Source organism: Harpia harpyja, chromosome 4, assembly GCF_026419915.1.
Source record: "Harpia harpyja isolate bHarHar1 chromosome 4, bHarHar1 primary haplotype, whole genome shotgun sequence".
Classification (NCBI taxonomy): Eukaryota; Metazoa; Chordata; class Aves; order Accipitriformes; family Accipitridae; genus Harpia; species Harpia harpyja.
Window position 1 is genome coordinate 69,769,353 of NC_068943.1, and position 19,597 is coordinate 69,788,949.

At 40.4% G+C, this 19,597-nt stretch overlaps 1 protein-coding gene across 4 annotated transcripts in view; it reads right to left on the reverse strand.

Moving 5' to 3' along the window:
* The window catches only part of TIAM2 (TIAM Rac1 associated GEF 2), a 90,789-nt gene that overhangs the window by 12,949 nt on the left and 58,243 nt on the right, over nt 1-19,597 (reverse strand). For 3 of the 4 annotated variants that reach the window (XM_052784666.1, XM_052784664.1, XM_052784663.1), the window contains one exon: nt 887-1,066. In XM_052784666.1, coding sequence (XP_052640626.1) covers nt 887-1,066 — 180 coding nt within the window. Of the gene's footprint in view, nt 1-886; nt 1,067-17,377; nt 17,755-19,597 lie in introns of those variants that run through there. The other variant, XM_052784665.1, reaches the window with a different exon arrangement.

The following is a 19,597-nucleotide window of genomic DNA, read 5'->3' on the forward strand; positions in this document are numbered from 1 at the left end:
CCAGGATTTTGCCAGGTGCAAAATTTCACACATGTCAGTGACCTCCATGGTCGTGCCTTTGTGGAAGCAATTCCTCTATAAGAAACATCAGCTGGACATACATAGGGGTCCGTGTTCTGTAAAGCTTCCTCAAGCTTTACAGCATCTGGCTGTTTTAGTGTATTTGTGGATATACTAACAACAACAGACTGAAAGCATTTTCTCCTCTTTTCCATATACATTATTGCAGCAAGTACCAATATCTGTATGTGTTTTGAGATCCAGTAAAGTAGATGATTCCTCCTTGCTGAAGGTCAATAAAATCAGTGTTTTCATGTTTCTTTTGGCATCCAGCCACATGAATTTGGGATTTATAAAAAGAAGAGACGTACATCTAACAAATTATGGACTTACCAGTCAGAGGAGAAATAACATATGTGTGATGCTACAACCAACTGGAGCTGTGCCTTTTAGCTTTGCTGATTCAAAAATAATTATGCACTATTTTCCACAATTAAACTTTTTTTTCTAATTTGTAGGAGACTCTATTCTGTTGTTCTGCCAGATTTATTTTCGTCTGGAAAATTATGGAAACATCCCCTGGAAAACCCCTACATTAACATATTGCAGGTATCTACTCCCCACAGATTACCACACTCCAATATAAATACAAATTGATTAGAACTAAAGCTACTAGATCAAATCCTACAGCCTCTATTACAGGAGCAAGCCTGCTGAAAACAACAGGAACAATTAGATAAGCAGACTTTGTAGGTTATGGCCCTTGTAGAGGGCTAGTTATATAAAGGTAAGCATGAAATATGTTAAGACCATCCACAAATCACAGTCCGCCTCAAAACCAAGGCTGTAGCTAGCCAGGTTGTTTTGGTTTGTTTGTTTTTTTTACCTTGACGTATGATTTCTCAGTGTCCATAAGTTCTTGGATGACTTTCCTCAATCTATCTGCATCAGAAAGGTGGCGAGCCAGTGGCCGTGGAGGTGGATCCTGGTTGTCCTTCTGTCCTTCCATACCACTTGCCTGGACTTCTTGGAAGTTTCGGCACAACACACTGATCTGTTCTGCGCTCTGTTAAATGAGACCAAAGAAAGAGATAAAAGCTGATGTTTTAGAATACAAACTGTACTACAATTGTTTTTAAATTCCTCAAATTTTGCTCTTGTTCCAAATTCAGGGGCCAGAGCATGCCATTGATTTTTGTCAAATATGAATCCTGATAGCATTGAACAGCTTCAATTTATAGCAGATCCAGATCACAGCAGTAAAATGAAATTAAAATTTTCTAGTGATTTTCTAGTGCAAATTATTTTCAGTCTTCAGATACAAGCTCATGGGATGCAAAAGAAGAGAGAGCACTCAGATATACCATATACTTTGGTTCTTATGACACTACCATCACACTGTTTTCCATCTCTTATTTTGGAACACTCACTGCATCAAACCAGAAAGAATTAGTAGATAAAGATCTTTGAAGCATCCAGAATAACTGTTTTATTTGTCGTCTGCTACCTACATTGCATTGTGTGTTTTTTTCAAACAATGAGACTTGGAGCTGAGGGTTCCAATTCCAATGTCCTGGGTTGTCAAAAGATGTTTAGATGCTTTGTCTCCAAGGAGACAACTACCTATACAGATTTTTTGCTTTCAAAAATGGTGAATGGGAACCTAAATCTTTGAGATTCTTTAGAAGAATGATAAACATGATAAAACCCCAGAAAATTTTCAAGTAAGGTAGGAACTGGAGATGGAACAACAACAGTTAATCTTATAAGGTAAAGATGGAAAAGAAAAAGATTTTTCTGACACTATGAAAGGGTTGCATAGTTTGCTCTTGCATGACCATCACTAATATCCAAAAACAACTTTTGCAGGCATTACTCTTTAATGCTTAATTTGAAAATTATTCCACTGTTCTCTATACGACATTTTCCTGAAAGATAGAATATCACTACCAGTACCCAATTCTACCTTAACAGCTGCTGGTATCCACCTCTTTATACTGCATGAAACAATTCTTCTGCAGCGCTTCTGTCTTTCAGATGCTCTCTAAGATACCAGACAGTTGCATATGCTGTGCCATATATTATCTTCTATTTAGTGAATGCATTCAAATGAGGACTACATGAATGCTGCCTTATTTCAAGTGGAAGTCTTGTTTCAGTGAAGAAATCAAGACATGAGTGCATTTCAGAACTGTCTTAATCTGTACTAATTTATTCCACACGCTGTTTCAGGTGGTCCTTTTTGGAACTCCTGATTCACCACTGATTATCTGTGTAGCTAAGCTCACCAGCATACTAGGTCATCAAATGAGCAAATGCAAAAGTTATTCTGAAACTGAACTGAGCTATAGAAAGCCTTCTGTAAGTTGGAGGCTAAATGCACTAGCAATTAAATCTCAGCCATTCATGGGACAAAATATAGGTACATCCCTCACACCTATATAAAGGAAATAAATGTTAAAATATCAAATACTTGCCATCTAGTCTATATTACTCTGTAGCTTCCCAGCCCCCAGTTTTAAACAATGCCACCACTCTAAAAAAAAAAAAAAGTAAGTTACTTTCCTCACTAATATGTGCAACCATCTTCCACAATCCTATATAATGACAGCTTGCAGGACTGAAATTTAGATACATTTTACATTTACAACATTTATTAGGACCCCAAAAAATGCAAAGTAAATTGAATGGTGTTTGTTGGAATTACAGCTGCACACTGACAGAATACATTTAAAAATCACAGTCACTCTGTGCCACTAAAATTAATCAGTGTTTTGGAAATAAATCACAACTTAATTTATGAAATAGGATGGGGAGGAGGGTGTATTTTAAAGCAACTTCTAAATAGCTGAATGCCAAAGTACTTGAGTTTTGTTTTCTTTTGTTTCTGATGTCAGAAAGTGTTGTATTTGTATCAGAATGATTCAGACTTTATGCTCTCTACAGCTCAGGGTGCATGTGGGCAACTTGATTTACATGAACCTGATGCCTGATGAAGGACAGTAGATCAAGGATATGAGACAGCCTGTTGAAAGCAAGTCATAAACATCATCATCAGGCAGTTTTACAAGGAGGAGTTAGAAGTCCTCTATTCCTCCTCAACCACCTTTGCACGTAGGGCAGGCAGACGTTGGAGAACATGCTATGCTCTCCATTCCCTTCAGTTTTGGGGCCAGAGCTGCATCTGCCGCGAAGAACCACCGTATAAGAAAGCATATGGAAATAGATGATACTCCTCAACATAAACACTATTTGAGCACCTAAACAACATAATTTTGGTGTCAGAAATTGTTCCACACAACTGGCCCAAGCCCAAGGCACAGGATTACCCTCAGGTACCTCTCAGCCATACTGCCAGCAAGTAGTGATTTTTATGAACTTTAGTAGTTTCCCGAACACATAAGCACTTTGTGTTTGCGAGTCTGGCATTAAAAAATATTGCCCTTGTCCTGCAGTGCTGCTTGTAGGCTCTGGTCCTTTCCCACAGCTTTGCTGCTCTCTATCCTTTCCTTTATGGAAGACTTTCAGACTGTGCAATATCCAGACCTGATTCTCACTCTTTGTGTCCACTGTGGTATTTGCATTTGGGTCAAAGCAAGCATGAAATGCTACTTGGTCACAGGACAGAAGTATTTCACATTCACTCCTACACATTGCACAGACCATAGGAACACATTTTGCCAGTGCAACCACAAAGTGTACATTAGGTTCTGGATCAAGAGCCCAGTATTCATGAGAAACTTCATAATGAATAAATAGAGAGAAATAAAGGCTATTCTTGCTTCATATTTTTTCCCAAAACTCCCTTACCACCCAAGTCAGGATCTCCATCTTTTTTCCACACTGCTCTGGATGCTACTTTCTGCCTCCCACACTAAACAATGTCCTGCTCTTCATTATGTTTTCTGCTTAAAATAGATCTTTTCCAGAAACTTTAGTGGCTCTAGTAACAACCCCTAAGAACATCTCTTTTCTATCTTTTATGTGTGGGCAAGAGAGGGCCAGCCTCTGCCCTGTTACTGATTGCAGCTGGGATTTCAAAGCCACCTGGGCATTTTGGATGTCAAAGCAGAGTTTGGCAGTCCAGTGCCCTCAAACCAAGAAGTCTCAAGAGAAGCCCCAAGTTGACAGTACATACATGCATCATAACGTTGAATCAAGGTGGGAATTAACCCTGAATTTGCTCTGACAATGACATTGCAACAGCTAACAGGCAGATTTGACTCTCAGATACATCTGGTAAACTCCTTAAGCACACAGCTGCTTTTATTTGCACAAGGCTAAGACTGTCTGTACTTAGCAAATGGTAAAAAAATTATTTATGCCAGCCTGTATAGTGTGCAGCTCATCAGAATAAAAACATTTAAGTTGGTGGAAAGAAAAGCCCAGATGACTGACTGTGCAGAAGGCTGCAAGGTAGCAGGGTGCAGAGAAAAGCTGAGGAGAGCATACAGACTTTCTCCAAAATCCATCACTTGAGCTGATGTACGCCACTTTCAGTGACACTTATAGGAGATTGCAAGAAGCTTCAGCTTACCACAGCAGACAGATGAGGCTAAAAATGCAAAAATTTTGACTAACAGTGGTAGATTTGAACGGCAGAGTTGGGAAAGACAACTGGAGCTTATGAATGGTTTATAGAAAAAACAAATACTTGCATTCCAGGGAGAATGAAGTTAAGCAGCACTGTACTGTTTTATTGGCCACTTTCACAGATTTTCCAACAAAGCTGTATTAAACCCTTCTACAGACCTAGCAGTCAGGGGAAGCAGCCTCCTGCCTCATACTCTCTTGGCCTCTAAGAAAACTGAAGGATGCATGGAAGCAACCTTGAGAAACCTTTTTTTCCATCCCTGCATGATTGCGACTCATGGTCAGGTCCTACATCCTTTTGCAGGCAGTGTTCCCTGTGAGTGAGGATTGCTCACAGTAACCTTAGAAGGGAATGTTCCAGTCCACGTAATTGTCAGCTTGACCCATAGCAGTCAACCACCTCAGTGGTGCTTAACTTGTCAGATGGAGATGAAGCACATCCCATTTTCAGTAATAGTCTTGATAAGAAATATTAGAGATTATTCCTTTAAACTGAACAAAAGGATACTCTTACAAGGAACCTTTTACAGATTTTCTTTGCTCCTTGCAGACAAGCATATTATCATTTGAGGCTGTGCTATTCCCACCAGAGTTAAAAATCTCCATAAAATTAATCGGTGAGAGAGCAGAAGACATTAATCAGCAGTGGTTAAGCATTAGCACAACAATTTCATGGCTACCCTGTGACTTTCTACTGAATGATACTGATTAAGCATAAATGCTACACAAGGTCAATTAGTGTTACGGTGTCTCTGCTCATTGCTGTTTATTTTATCCTCATTTATACACCTCATGTACTCCATCAGTTGGTTGGGGTTTGTTTGGAAAAGTGATGGAGAGGAATATTGTGAGTAGGCTTAGAAAACTCTACAGTCTAAGAAAGACTCCTTGGGAGGGTTAAAACCATGCATGTCCTTCAATGAGTTTTCAGATTCCAGTACCCTTGTGCAGGACACATCTATGGGGTGATCACCAATCCTTTGAATTCCTTATCTGAAAAGGAAGCATGCTCAGAAAACATCCTGCAGAAACAGATTAGTCTTGCACCCTCTAAAAACAAACAGCTAACAGCTCAGCTCTGCCTGACGTATGTACTTCCAGAGAGACTGAATGCACCAGTCAGCAGAAGAAACACAATTACACAGGATTTTGAGAAATTAACAACTGGTCAGAGACCTCTTTACATCCCTCACTGTGTGAAAAAGGAAAGCTTTTGGAGATGTCCATCACTTTTCCTTTGTGTTAGAAGACGCTTCTCTCTCGGACAAAGGCAGCCCTAACAGCCGTCATTTTTTTGTGGGTCCATCACTTTACAGACTTCTTGGTCATCCTCAGACCGGGAAGTACCTTGCAATGTAAAAGGCTAGAAAGTTGCAGGCTTTAGCTTCCTTAAAGACCACTGAAAAAAATTGCCTTATGTTACATACCAATACAGTATATGTGCACTCCTCTGAATTGTTTATTAAGACTGAAATATGTCAGCAGAGTTTTGCTGAAAAACACCTTGTGGGATTTTTACCACAGGTATCTGGGCAAGACTGCTGCTCAGCTTCGGGCAACAGAAGCTAAAACAAAGTAGTAGCCTCAGTCGTCACTTAGCTTCTGGTCCTTCTTTTTTTTCCCACTTCAAGGCCACTCAGAACATGAAACTGTTCCTGACTGACACTGCTGAAATTTTAGGGGTCTGTTTTGTTTCGCTGTGTCTCTTGCATGTCTTTTAATTAAAATGTTTAAAACATTGCTAAAGGAAAGGGTTTTTTTTTAAAAGTGTCCAATCAGATCTTTTGCAGCAATAAGCCAGGCATAGTTAGAGTTACGCTTCAAAGTAGGGAGAAGCAACCCCTCTATGCCGCATTATGAAAAGCTGCCCTACCAGACACTACCAGACCAGACAACAGGGGAGCAATTAACAATGGACTTTTGCCTTTGAGTGAGAATTTCCCAATTTCAGGGAGATTCACATTAGCAAAGCCAGCCTGTACCAGTAATGCAAGTAGGTGTCACCAACCTCACTTAGAAATCAAAAGTACAGTAAGAAGAAACTCTTTCCTGACAGCACAGGTCAAGGCCTGAAAGAAGGCTGAACATACGGCTTTGTAAAAACAGCTAAGATGCAGCCCACCTGACGTGGTGCCTGAACTATTAATATGAATTGAATGGTGGCAAATCTTCCCTCTCGCTTCCCACACAGAGAGAGATGCCCACCTTTCTCCTTGGGTATAGAGGAAGAACTGCTGATGACTTAAGCACTCGACTGAGACGCTAGTTATAAACCAAGTCATGCAGCAGGGATGCGGGCCCAAGAGCCTGCATCAACCAGGTCCCGAGGACCAGCAGCTCCCACTGAGTTCAGAGATGCTGTGCTCGGCTTCTCTAAAAATCAGTCTCCAAAGTCATCTGACCCAACACATACCAAAGTCAAAGGCAAAACAGAAGCCATTTCCATTGCGGAATGTTAAATCCTGACCATACAAAATGTGAAGATGAGAGCGTCAGGAAAACAGAGAGAGAGGAACCCTGACTGCCCAGGTCGCAAAAAGGAGACTCTTGTCAGGTAATACTAAAGCACACAATGCAAATTTTCCCAACCCCTGATCTTGTGAAAATATTGTCATTCTTTCCTTCCCCATGTCCTTATCCTAATGTTGTCAATTTTTAATGCAGAAGGCTTATGTATTTTTCCACCACCTGTGCAATATATTCACAGCCTTCTTATATTCCCCCAGCAGTACCTTGATTGTAGCTCTTATTTTTTTTCCTCCCTGTTTCCACAATCCTAAATTATTTGTGAAAAAACAGAGAAATAGTTAAAACATTCATGCTGCAGTTATTTCCAAATTTCCCTGAAGAATCTTCTTAAAACCATCCCACTTCTTGTCAAAATCTGGATCATGACTTACTCCTTTCTCTGACAGATGCAAGAAATAACTATTTGTTTGAGCCCGACAGCAAACAGTGCAGGCAACCAACCCACCCCTCCCTCCCCCAAACTTCAAAAAGCCCAAACCTTTTCCCGTGCAGCGTACTGGTATAAACTTACCCACCGACTACATGTTACCAGAATCCATTATTTGATTATTATTGCTAGGACAGTAAAGCACAGAAAGCCTGGCACGCTAGTACAGCCGCATGTCACCTACCTTATCCTAATTAAGCAGCACTCCCCCCAAGCTTAACCCATGCCGCTGCAGAACTCACCACAGAAAACATCCTGTGCAGGGAGCCGTAAGCTGCTGCTGCCTGCTGCTGGGTTTTGCGAGCCAACGCTAAACTCTTAGCTCTGGTTTTACTCCTCCTGAAGGCGGGCATTGTGGCTTGTGAATACAAACTTTGCCAAAGGAAAAGGCCCCTCGGAAGGAAACCACGGCTGTTGCGATCCCCTGCGAACACACCTTCTCTCCCAGCTCAGCTGCAGGAGTTTCCCTTTTGTGCCGATTAAGGAAAATCAGAGACGCTGTCAACGTCCCAGTGTAACAGGGCTAAGCAGCCCACGAGAGCACAAACAGACCTGCCATGCTTCCCTTTGTTACTACAAATGCAGGGAGAACGTGCCATATGAGAAGGTTTTTTTTAGCTTGATGTAGTGAATGAAGGAGAAAGTGCAGTTATGGCAAAGGAAGATGGGTTTTATGTCCCCAGAAAAGTACCTGCCTCTGTGCCTGTGAAATTTACTGCATAAACAAAACATCAGGTGCTTTGAGAAAATTAGCCAAATACCTAAAAATATCTAGAGGGTGCTGACTACCCTGAAGGTCAGCATGAATTATCAATGGTACTGATGCTCTGTCAAGGGTATATGCCGCTAAATGGTGTGGCATACAAATGCTCTTACAATGATAAAATGAAAAACAAATAGGCAGCTCTCTGGATGACTTCTTTACATAATTGTGCTTGTCCTTTATTCAAACTTTTTAGTTGTAATTACATCAATAAAAAGAAATTTAAACTGTGCTCAGTAATAAATTCAGGCTTGAAAGTAAAAGTCCCCATGTTGATATATTTACACAAAACCAATCAGATCTACAGATAGATTGTTCTAAAAAAAAAAAATATGTGACTTTAAATAAAACATTATAGTACATGACACCACTGAGCTGAAGAGTTACAAGACTGACAAGCAATTCATAAATAAAAGGAGAACTATACCAGTGGCATAATAAAACACAGTAACTCCCATGTTCTCTCTGTCACAGCACTGTTAGAGCATAATGACGTTGAGCTATAAGGCTTCATTCAACACTGCCCTTGCCACCACCCTTGCTCTCTAGCAAACCCTTTTCTTGAACCCAAATGATACACCAAGCCTGGGTATCTATATCCTTGGTTATGAGTGTGCTGCTTCAGAGGTTTCAAAGATATTCACCTTTGTGCAAGCAAGGGAATAACGCAGACTTCTCCTTTAATTACTGCAATTAAAGTTACATCCATCTCTTTCCAAATCATTAGCTTGACAGCTCAGCGTTTGCCAAACCGTACAGCTCAGTTGCCGAGCGGCCGCCTATCAGAGGAACAACGATGCTGGAGCCCTGAAACAACGTGCTTCTGATAAGTCTCGCAGAATGCATCACAGCAGTAGGAACCTCTTGTTTAGCTGATGGACTATGCCCTTTCTTTCTTTTGGAGACTGATATCGGATTCACTGGGTGAGAAGACTACATAACAGAAAACTGAGGGAATGGTCTCCTTTTGCCTGCTCCCTAACATTTCATTTTTCAGTGGACGCACAGCCTGCTTTAAAAATCCAATTACATGGACTACTGTGTAGCAAGTACAAGGCTACTTTTCTTATCCACCATTAGTGGTTGCCTCTGCAGTAGTCCCCAGACTGTAGGGATTCACACAGCAAGTCTGAAGAGAAGAAAAAAAAAAAAATCACTAGTCTGTGGAAATTAAAGGTTTACAGTATCAGATATGGCGTTTTAAAAATAACACAGGTCAGGTCACCAGATCCACATTTATTAAGAGTATAACTATACTTTCTGGAAAGGGACTGTTTCTTCATTTTCTATCAGCATGAGTCGTAGCAATTCTGAGCTCTGTTTTTGTAATAGATATGTGTTAAAACACAGCTCATCCACTGGCACTGGGAAAACAAAGGCTGCTAAATTTCAGGTCCAAGCGATATCGTCAATCTTGATGAAAAACAACAACAGGCCTTTTTAATTCCATATTAGGAGGTTATTCTTCCCCAGATTTGCCAATTAAGCCTGAGTTATTAGCTAGCCATATGCCAGCTAAAAAATGTTACCAATTAACAGCTTTTTTTTTTCCTGCGTATTCATTAGAAAAAAAACCAACTATGTTTTAGTAATCCTTCCAACTCCTATTGGGGGACTTGGATAAATCAAAAAAGCAAAAAACACAAACTAAAATAAACCAAATGAATGAAAGCATTTTCTTTAGCCTTTCTTCTTCTCTAGAAGCACACAACAAACACTCAAGCCCTTTTCAAGAACACGTCTCCTATGTAAAATTTATGTGTAAAATAATCAATCACCTTGAAATATTTTTAAGATGACTGGAAAAATGACATAGCCTTGTTGTTTGTTCCTGTGTGCTTTGAGTAACACACATTCCCTTTACAGACATCTGGTTTTCATCTTTCCATTTTAGTGGCACCAGGCTTGAGTTACCATAACATAACATCCTTCGACATACAGGCTTCCCTCTATTGTCCCGATAAGTCTAGGCGCGCTCATCTGCATCGAGTTCATTTCCCATCCTGCTTTTGCCCTTAATGCATGAAGGTAAAAGGCTAATTTTGCTCTGTCTGTATATACTTTGAATGAAAGGAAACAGCAGCTTGCCTCCGGGACAATCCTGAGCACTTACAGGCTACTTTGTAACATCAGTCTGGACCACCAGTGAAGCAGAAACATAATTACAACATGTGGTTTTTTAGATATAACTGTGTCTGTGTATATATGTATGTATACACACACCCATATATAAAAAATATACAATATGTACATACATACCCTGGACTAAGAGGAGCTCTGTGACATTAGTAGTCTCTAAGCATTATAAGCTCAGGCTTAATTCATCTGGTCTCCAGATCTCTACAGTGATCTAGAGCGACTCCATTTTTTACATTTTATAAATGTGGGTGGATGATTTCTCTAAATATTTTTCTATCACGCTTATTATACTAATAACATGGTTTTTTAAATGCCTTCAAAATGTATTTTCAAAGCATAATTGACCACAGTGAAGACATTTGCTTTAATTCCAGCACTACAAAAATTACTTAACATTCCAAATGTTTAAAATGAATTCTTGTTTAATTTTTAATTTCAAGCATCTTAAATACTGTTTGTAACATTCCCACCCAAAGCATTTTGTGCTGAATGCAAAAACTTTTCTCAAGTGCTGAATTAGAAACTATGGCAACCACTGAGACATTATCTTTGCAGTTGCATTCATCTTTCACAATATGTTTTTGCACTGTGCCTTCTTTGGAGGCACAGAGGGCAACCCTTAACTCTTCTAGTAGCAGTTAGCAGCAGGCATATTGCGTTTCAAATGTTAAAAGATGCAATACTCCGCCCCCCCCCCCCCCCCCCCCCCCCCGGTAAAGACAATTATGGACCCTCTGAACTCCACATCAACCTCTCCCCTGGTTTTGGCGGGGTTTTTTTAGGCACTACAGAAGGATTCTGCTGTCTCAGAAGGAAATAATCACCATGTGAGTGAAGGTCTATGTCTGCCCACAGCATGTTAGCAAGTAGAGACAGAGGCACACAGTGCTATGGACAACAAAACATGAAAATCTGTTGGAACTTCCCTGTGCATCTGACTCAACTGACACCTTACTTTTTTTAAATTCTCCCTCTTCCTTCCTTTCAGGTATCTTTTTGCTATCTTTGATTTTGCAGAATCTGCTGCAGGTAGCAGATTTTTTAAGTTTTGGCATTTCATGTCTACCTTTGGCCTTACATGTTCCTGACAGCACAAAATAGGACTCAAAGCCTAGTGTATGATGGCAGCCAGGATGCAGTATTTGTCTGAAATCATGTATTGCAACTTTGTGTGACTTTGTGTCCTATGGGTAACTGCACATACCTCGGCAGGCGCTAAAATTGTGCTTAAATGCTTCTGTATCGCATTTAAAAACATGTATGTTACTGTCAGCACTGTAACTGAACAGTATCTCAGTCTTAAAAAAACCCACCAAATAATCTACAGCTGGCAGAGAGATTACCCTGGATACCCTGGGTCTGTCAGAAGTGTGATTAGATATCCCTGCCTTTCATTGCAAAGTGAAACGCTGCTGTCATATCCTGCACTGCAGGTGACTAGGGCTGCCTTTGGAGGCCCAGGGAGGTGGACTCCCAGGCAGCTTCCTGCCCTTCATCAGTGAAGTCACAAGCGTCTCCAGAGACACTGCTAACTGTAACCTGCTGCAATGAACCAGGACTGTTGTCATATGTTTCTCTTTTCACCTGCAGGTAAGCCTCGTGGATTTTTCCCAGAAGACTACAAAGAAAAGCTGCATTAAAAGTCATCTCGCACTGGCTTCTTCCGTTTATAAGCATCAACACAACACCATTTCTTCTCCTGATCAAAACCATCTGCACATTTTACACTGACAACTGTCACAGTACTTCTGAGAAGACTTTTCCTTCAGTCAGAAGAAAGAGAACAAATACCAACTCCCCCCGCAAAACCCAGCAAATCAGTGTGATAGCACAAAACAGAGCAACGCAAGTTCACACCTCTGTATGCAAGAACTGCACAGTCTCCCTTTGGTCTTCTCTCTCGCCGTTCTTGTGCCTCACTACCAGTAACTATGCACGCAGGTCTCCATCTACACCTTGACCTAATGTCTGGTTACAGGTTCACTCTAGATATAGCACCTTTCATGCTTTATGGTTTCAAGGCTCCTCACTGTGTTAGCCAAGACAAGCAACTGTTGTATTTGAATTTTGGGCCATCCATAGGGTGGCTCTGCTGCATTTAAAGAACTGCAGGATCAATGCAACAAAGTGAAATCCGGGATTGGGGTCAGTAGCAAGCACCCACTGGTAGGTTTACAGCAAGCCTTCTGTAACCTATAGTCCATTCCATAGGGATGGAATAAAATACTGAAACCTCAATTAATTAGCAAAACTCTTACAGACTTCTAACAGGCTACAATTTCACTCATATCACTGATAACCTTCTCAAAGGATGACAGCAGGGGTCTGGCCGTGGCTCCACACTGCTAGAGCCAGCAACTCTGGTTGGGCTCACCACAGGCTGGGCTGTCTGCAAGGGAAGCGCAATAATTAGCAATGCTCCCCACAGGCTTCTGTCGCACTTTCGATGCGGAACTGTCCCCTCCAGGCACAACTGAATCAAGGAAAACCACTGCTGAGGAACATGCTATTTTCCCATGTTAGCTCTTAGATTCCCTAAATGCGTCTCACATCTGGAAGGAAATGACACTTGGATTGAAGAGGAGTATACACGATTTTGAGAGTACTATGTTGTTAATCTCCTTCCTACAAAGAAGGGAAAAAAAAGCATGTTAATTGCAGACTACTCCCCAAGCTTTTGGAGCTCATCAACTGCTAAAGAGAAGTTCTCATGATTAAAATAAAGGGAAGATCCTTAATGTCCTATGGATGCTGAGTAAACCTTCAGGCAGGCAGCTCTCCTGCAATTAATGACATGCTGTGCAAGTGGGAACTGCCTGAGCAATGCAAAATAGAGCTAATGAGAAGCTATCACCATGAACACCATTTAACTGGAATTGCCTCCATGCAAGAAATAGGTTTGTGGTCATATGGGTATACCAGTAGTTTTTTCTTCCTCTTACTTTACTTTTCCCAGAGGGACCTCTGTTGAGATTCTGGTCATTTCTGCTTGGCTTGTTTTCAAGGTAGCTCAACAATTGGTGTTTATTTGATTAGTAATAACATTCTTTTTATTTTTACAGTCTTTGCTTAACAAAATTACTCCACACACATTTATTTTCTTTAGATTTCCCACAGTTTATTTCAATGTTAATGTTTCTTTGAGGATGTTTTGGCAGTAGGGGGTCACTAACTGACTGGCAAGAAAGGATGCCACATACTAAATGGAGAAAAATATGGCTCTGAAACTTACCGGACACATGTTAACATCCATACATACACTGCCACACCATCCTAAATGTAATCAAAACACAATTTGTACTTCTCAGTTTTTATGTTTTATGCACCAGATCATTGCAAATCTTCCTTCTAATTTAGTATATTTTGGTAAACCTTTCACTTTCTCCCAAAAAGACATACTAGGAAACTATTTAACTTTGGTGGGGAAGAATAAACATTTCTTGACATTTACCTACTAAAAGACAATTGTCCACTGCTTATATACACACATTCAGAGTGATGATGCCTATCTCATCTCTGAGAGTGAATGAGTGTCATCACCAGATCAAAGTAAGTAAATGAACCACCACAGCTGAATATATAAGATTACATTTACTGACAGTGCCAACAGAAGGCTGTTGGATGTGTTTTGAATAATGGTGCCCTGAACTATCCCACAGCACATGTGCTACAGATCACATGCTTGTACAATATTTTCTAGGTAACAAATCAGAGGAATATATCATTCCTAGCATCCACTTGCTTTCTTCTGGAAGGTAAAATACCATTCCAATCATCCATAAACATTGAACAATTGCATTAATTTTCTGCTGGGATTGGACTATATGAATAATGATTACTAACTGCTTTCACCTCTACTATTCCGTGGTACCTGTCTCAGTTGCCCCCTTCCTCTCCCCAAAATCAAACCACACTTTTTTCGTTAACAATTGAGCATTCAGACTAGCAACGGGATACACGTTCTTCCATTCAGGTTTGAACCCTGACCTGAATGTATATTGTACCTCAGGATTTTTACCCTTAAATTACTCTATCTGTATGAGAAGTTGATGGCTTTAGTGCTACTTCTAACAGAGGGGTTTCAAAATCAGTTTTAGGCAGTTTGAAGACAAAATACTAATTTCTCCAACTTATGAAAACCATCCCTCCAGTACATGGCTATGCTGTATATACAAGAGGCCAAAACCACAAATGCAGCAAACTCTTTACAATACTCATTGATTGTCATTACAGAAATAGCTGTGTGAAATCAGCTAATAAGTAACACAAGGATTTCCTTTTTGAAATCATGACACATGTATTTTGCATCTGTTGAAAGCACTGTTTTGGGAAGCTTGTTGTGGTAGTTGGATGACGCAGAAGTGGGAAGATGGGTGTGCTTTCTGACCCAGCCTCAGTCTCTGCATTCACACCGCTCAGGCACCACCTGACATGCAAACCAGCTGCTCAATTGTACGTACGCTTTAGATGGGTTGGAAGAAAAACTGCAACAGTTATCCAAGTTAGGCACTTTTGCACGTTGGCTCCTTGAGCACGAGAAGCAGAACTGTGTGCAAGAAGACCAAAACCCAGATTTCTCACCATGGTCCCAGACACGCACAGCTCATGGAAACATCGACTTCTCACTGCACTTGCAAAAGCTTCTCTCTGGAAGATGGAGGACTGTCCGCAATTGGCATCACAATAAACAGAACACACAAGCTTCAAAAGCACTGGAAGGATGATTTGATAATACATAGGAAACTCAAGCATCCAAAAGCAGACTTCTGAAATGCACAAGTACATATTTTTTCTACTTTCTTTTTTCCCCTGTATCTATAAATATGGACATTTCAAGTAGGGCCATTATACTGACCTGCACCTCATCCCTATAAAAAGCTGAAAGCATTTGATGAAAATGCTCCATCCTGCAGGAGATGTAGATTTGTGTTTGCCAAAGGTGCTATGCGCTCTGCTGACCAGACTTGTTGCGAGTTCTTCATTTCCTCATCAGATGGAGGAAAAGTGAACATGATTGTCAAACAGGAGTGGAGAAGGAATGACCTGAGCTAATCTAAAGCAGCCCATGCTAGGGAAAGGGGTTCAGGGATTTTTTTAACCATAATTTCTGCTCATTGCGTTAAGAATGGTATTCCCAAGAAAAAAAGTGAGCTTTCTCCCTCCACAGTGTGTAGTATTTTTTATTTATTTTTTATTAAGAGGTGATGGCGATAGACTTGTCCTCATATACACATACTGATGTATGATCAATAACCCATTCTGAGTAGATTGACTATTTTAAGAGTCAACAGCAAAGCAAAGGCAATTTCTGTAAGTCTCTATACCCAAGTTATTCCCAGAATCAATTTTACTTCATTGTTTGAAAGAAATAGAGCACCACTTCAAAAGCATTACAAAATCAAACCAGTTGGCCATTCTTTAGAAAGCAAATTCTTGTTAACATTCGAAGTTTCTCATCACAGTAGCTTCCATTTCTGCATCTGCAATGTTAATGTTTGAAGATGCCAGCATAAAACCATTCTGCATTCACTGACTATTTTTACCGTGATTACAAAGCATCACACTAGCTATTTTTACTGGGTTTCTTAAGTTTCTTAAAGAACTCTAAGATACACCTAAGAATATAATGAAGTTATGTGAAATATTTGCACAGAGTTTACTCTAAGGTTTTCTTTTATGATCTGTAAAATATTTAAAGTGAAAATACATCTTCCCACTCCCACACATGCATTTATATGAAGTTCCTTCTTTCCGTCTGTTAAAATTTAATATGATTTCAGAAATACTTATCTCTGATGATATTCAAAAGATTCAGAGCAACCGCAAGTCAGATCACAGCAGTCTGACGAGACCTTAGAATAGTAGCTACTTATATGGTAAAATTTCACCTTTTAGCTATGTTCATCTTTTATAAAAGGATATTTTTAATATATTGAAAATACAAAGTAAAGATAAGCAAGTTAGTAACAGACTACTGAACTTCATCTTAAAAGAAACCATGGGCTACAGAAAACATTTCTAACCAATACAGTTTGCAATATTAGAAATCACAAGTAGCTAAAGGAAAAGTTCTATTTTTTATTTATTCAGCTTCGTGTTATTTTGATGTACGGAGAGTTTGATTCTTGGCAACTGTCAACATACCAGGATTTAACTGAGCACCAGGAGCACAGACAGTCAGTTCTCAAAATGATTAAACACAACTAAACCTAATTGCACTGACAGGCATACTCAATCCTCAGATTTTCTGAGGTCTGCTATTCTTCTGTCAACAGTACGCCTACATACTCCAGAACCAACAATTGCAAGGACGACATGACACTGCCACATAAACAGTATTTTAACACAGTTTGAAAATATACTGCAGCAGAATGTGTTAGAAGTCTAACATCTATCCTTGTTAAATAAAATAGAAAATAAAGTTAAAGGTATTAAAGGTATAAATGGGGCATCCCAGAGAATACAGAGCTGACAAAACTAATGAGCGTTTGGAATGGATGATTTTTGATACCCATGTGGTTTTAATAATATTTTATAACTTAAGGAACAGCTTCCATTTCTGGAATGAAACAATCCTCTATTGCCCTTCTAATTCATTTGTTAGCTCTCAGATGAAAGACAAACATACGACTACTCTAATTTCATTCATTTCTCGGACTACGAAAAATGAATGAATGAACGAATGAATGAACACATGTTTGAATGTAGTACACATGCAACAAAAGACTTATTTCTTTGAGATTACAAGGCACTTCTGAAATGCCTCACTGTACATTCAGTTAAGATGATGCTTAACCCTAGTTTGGCACAAGATGAAGAAAATAATAGTGTAAAACAAAAATGCTCCAAACGAGAAACACAAAACCTAAAAATCAGACATGCAACCATTAAATCCAAAGCTTTAAGACTGTTTTTTATTTACTTACATGTTACGGGACAAAAATCAACCAAACTTCAAAGGAGTCTGCTCCCTCAGAGCCAAGTAATTACATCTACAGTTGCTGTCAACTGGGAAGTGAGCATCTCTAGCTGTCTCTCCCCTGAAATCATCCCAAACTGCCTGTTGTTCCAGGCTGTGCTCAGAACCTCCTAGTGCCACCAACGTCTTCTCCACAGAGCTCTGCTTACAGATTATCTCTCCCCCATACTTCTGTGACATCGCCTAAGGCTGAGGTGTCTGCGCTACTGCTCTCCCACAGCCGTGGGTCAAGGTAGCACATGCAGGAAACAGAAGGCAGAGGGGCAAAAAAAACCAAACCCAAATCCAGATGCTATGCTTTTTGAGGCTGCACAATTTCCTCAAACTAGCTTTTATTAGCAATAGCTATTGTTCATCTGGTGAGCAGTCCCAAGTCACAGCTATAAAAACAGAAATAGTTTTAATTCCTTTTATACCCAATCACAAAAGCACATACAACATACACTACCTAAATTTAGTGTGAGGTTTGGGGTTTTTTTAATTCTACATCTATTGGAGAAATCAAAAGGGTCAGACAAAAAGCTCTGACAGTAATAGGCACCCTCCAACAGAAAGACAGCAATCAATTACAAACCATTTGCAGAAATTGTAGAGCTGTCACAGACTCATTTACAGCTGCAGTTCAGGTCAGACTGCCTCTGACTGCCGAGCCATTTTCCCCCCTTGTACCTACAAAACTAGGACAGCTTCAGATAATCTTTAAAATGACACTAGCAGACCTGCATGCCAACCCAAGAAGTGAACTGCAGTACGGCATAGGCAGTTACTTCAGCAAATTGTACACAAGCCACTAATACCGCTAGATGTGACAGCTTTGGGGCTGGAGAGAGGGCAGGGAGCAGACCTGTCCGTTTTCCCTACTTTTTTGAGTTTTAATTGCAGCACGTAATTTAGAGCATTGGAGCAAATTTAGCACGTTCAGAGCAACAACTAGCATACATGAATTGGTCTCTGCATATTTAAATCCTCCTGACCTCTCCCTAATTTTCTGTCATCTGGTGCATTTGACACAGACAATCAGGATTTGCTTTGTTCTTCTGCTAAAGCAAAGCTGATGCCCCAGAATGTCCTCCACTCCAGCAGGATGGGAGCTCAGTCGTTTATGTCCGCACAGTGCGTGGGTGGCAGTGCATACCCCCGGCGAGCAGAGCACCCTGAGGTGTCCGGGGGAACCTGGCCAAACCCCAGGCTGCTGGTGCAGTCAGCCACCAAGGCATCCTAAGTCTTGGGGTCACCTCCACTGTGCTCCCGCAAAGATCCCTGCCCCTAAAACACTGCAGAAGCCCTAAAACAGGACAGTAGAGAAATCTACATTACCCCTTCCAAAGGAACAATGTGTCCCAGGGGGAGAAAAATCCAGTTTATTCTTGTCTGGTTGCAAAGACTTTTTGGGAGCATAAGCAATGTGTTACCCAGGACACAGATTATCTCTGTGGGAACCACCTGTGCAGCAGGAGATGGGCTGAAGACCCACAATCACTGGGCTTCTCCTTACTCTCTAGGGAAACTGCATAAAGTCACCTATATTAGACTGAAGTAGATTACAAAGTAATTCCAGAAGTAAGAGAAGATCAGCTCCTCTCGGTAGGTATGGCTAGAAGCACAATATATCTTCCCTGTTCTGGTCTTCTGAGTTTTTACATTCTGCCTTATCTCTACCAATTTTTTTATACAACCTAGTATAAGACAGTAAAATATTCCTGAACCAAAAAACCTCTAATTTCATTTCTGTTATGCAAGAGTGTAACGCAAGTGTTATCACAAATTTGCCTGGAGATAAAACCAACTCATCAACAGAAGTAACAAAAACATTTCTGTTGTCAGAATGGCAATGCCTAGTAAAATCACAGCCACCAACGTGAAAACACTACCCATGCTAGCAGTTGCGGGGTTCAAAACAATATGCACTTGAGTTGGACACAGGTTGCAATTTGACTGACTTGGAGCAAAATGGATGAAAAATTGCTGTTTGAAGACCAATGTGCTTGAAGGTGCACACTAATTCTGGGGCTCTGAGAGAAGGTCCGAGCATCCATTATTCCAGCTGAAGTCAAACAGCGACTCCAGACACATACAGGTTCTCCAGATTAGAGAGCGGGAATCACTGGCTCTCAAACACCAAGTCTGCAGTCCAGTCTAAAACCACTGATGTTAAGTGAGTGTTGCT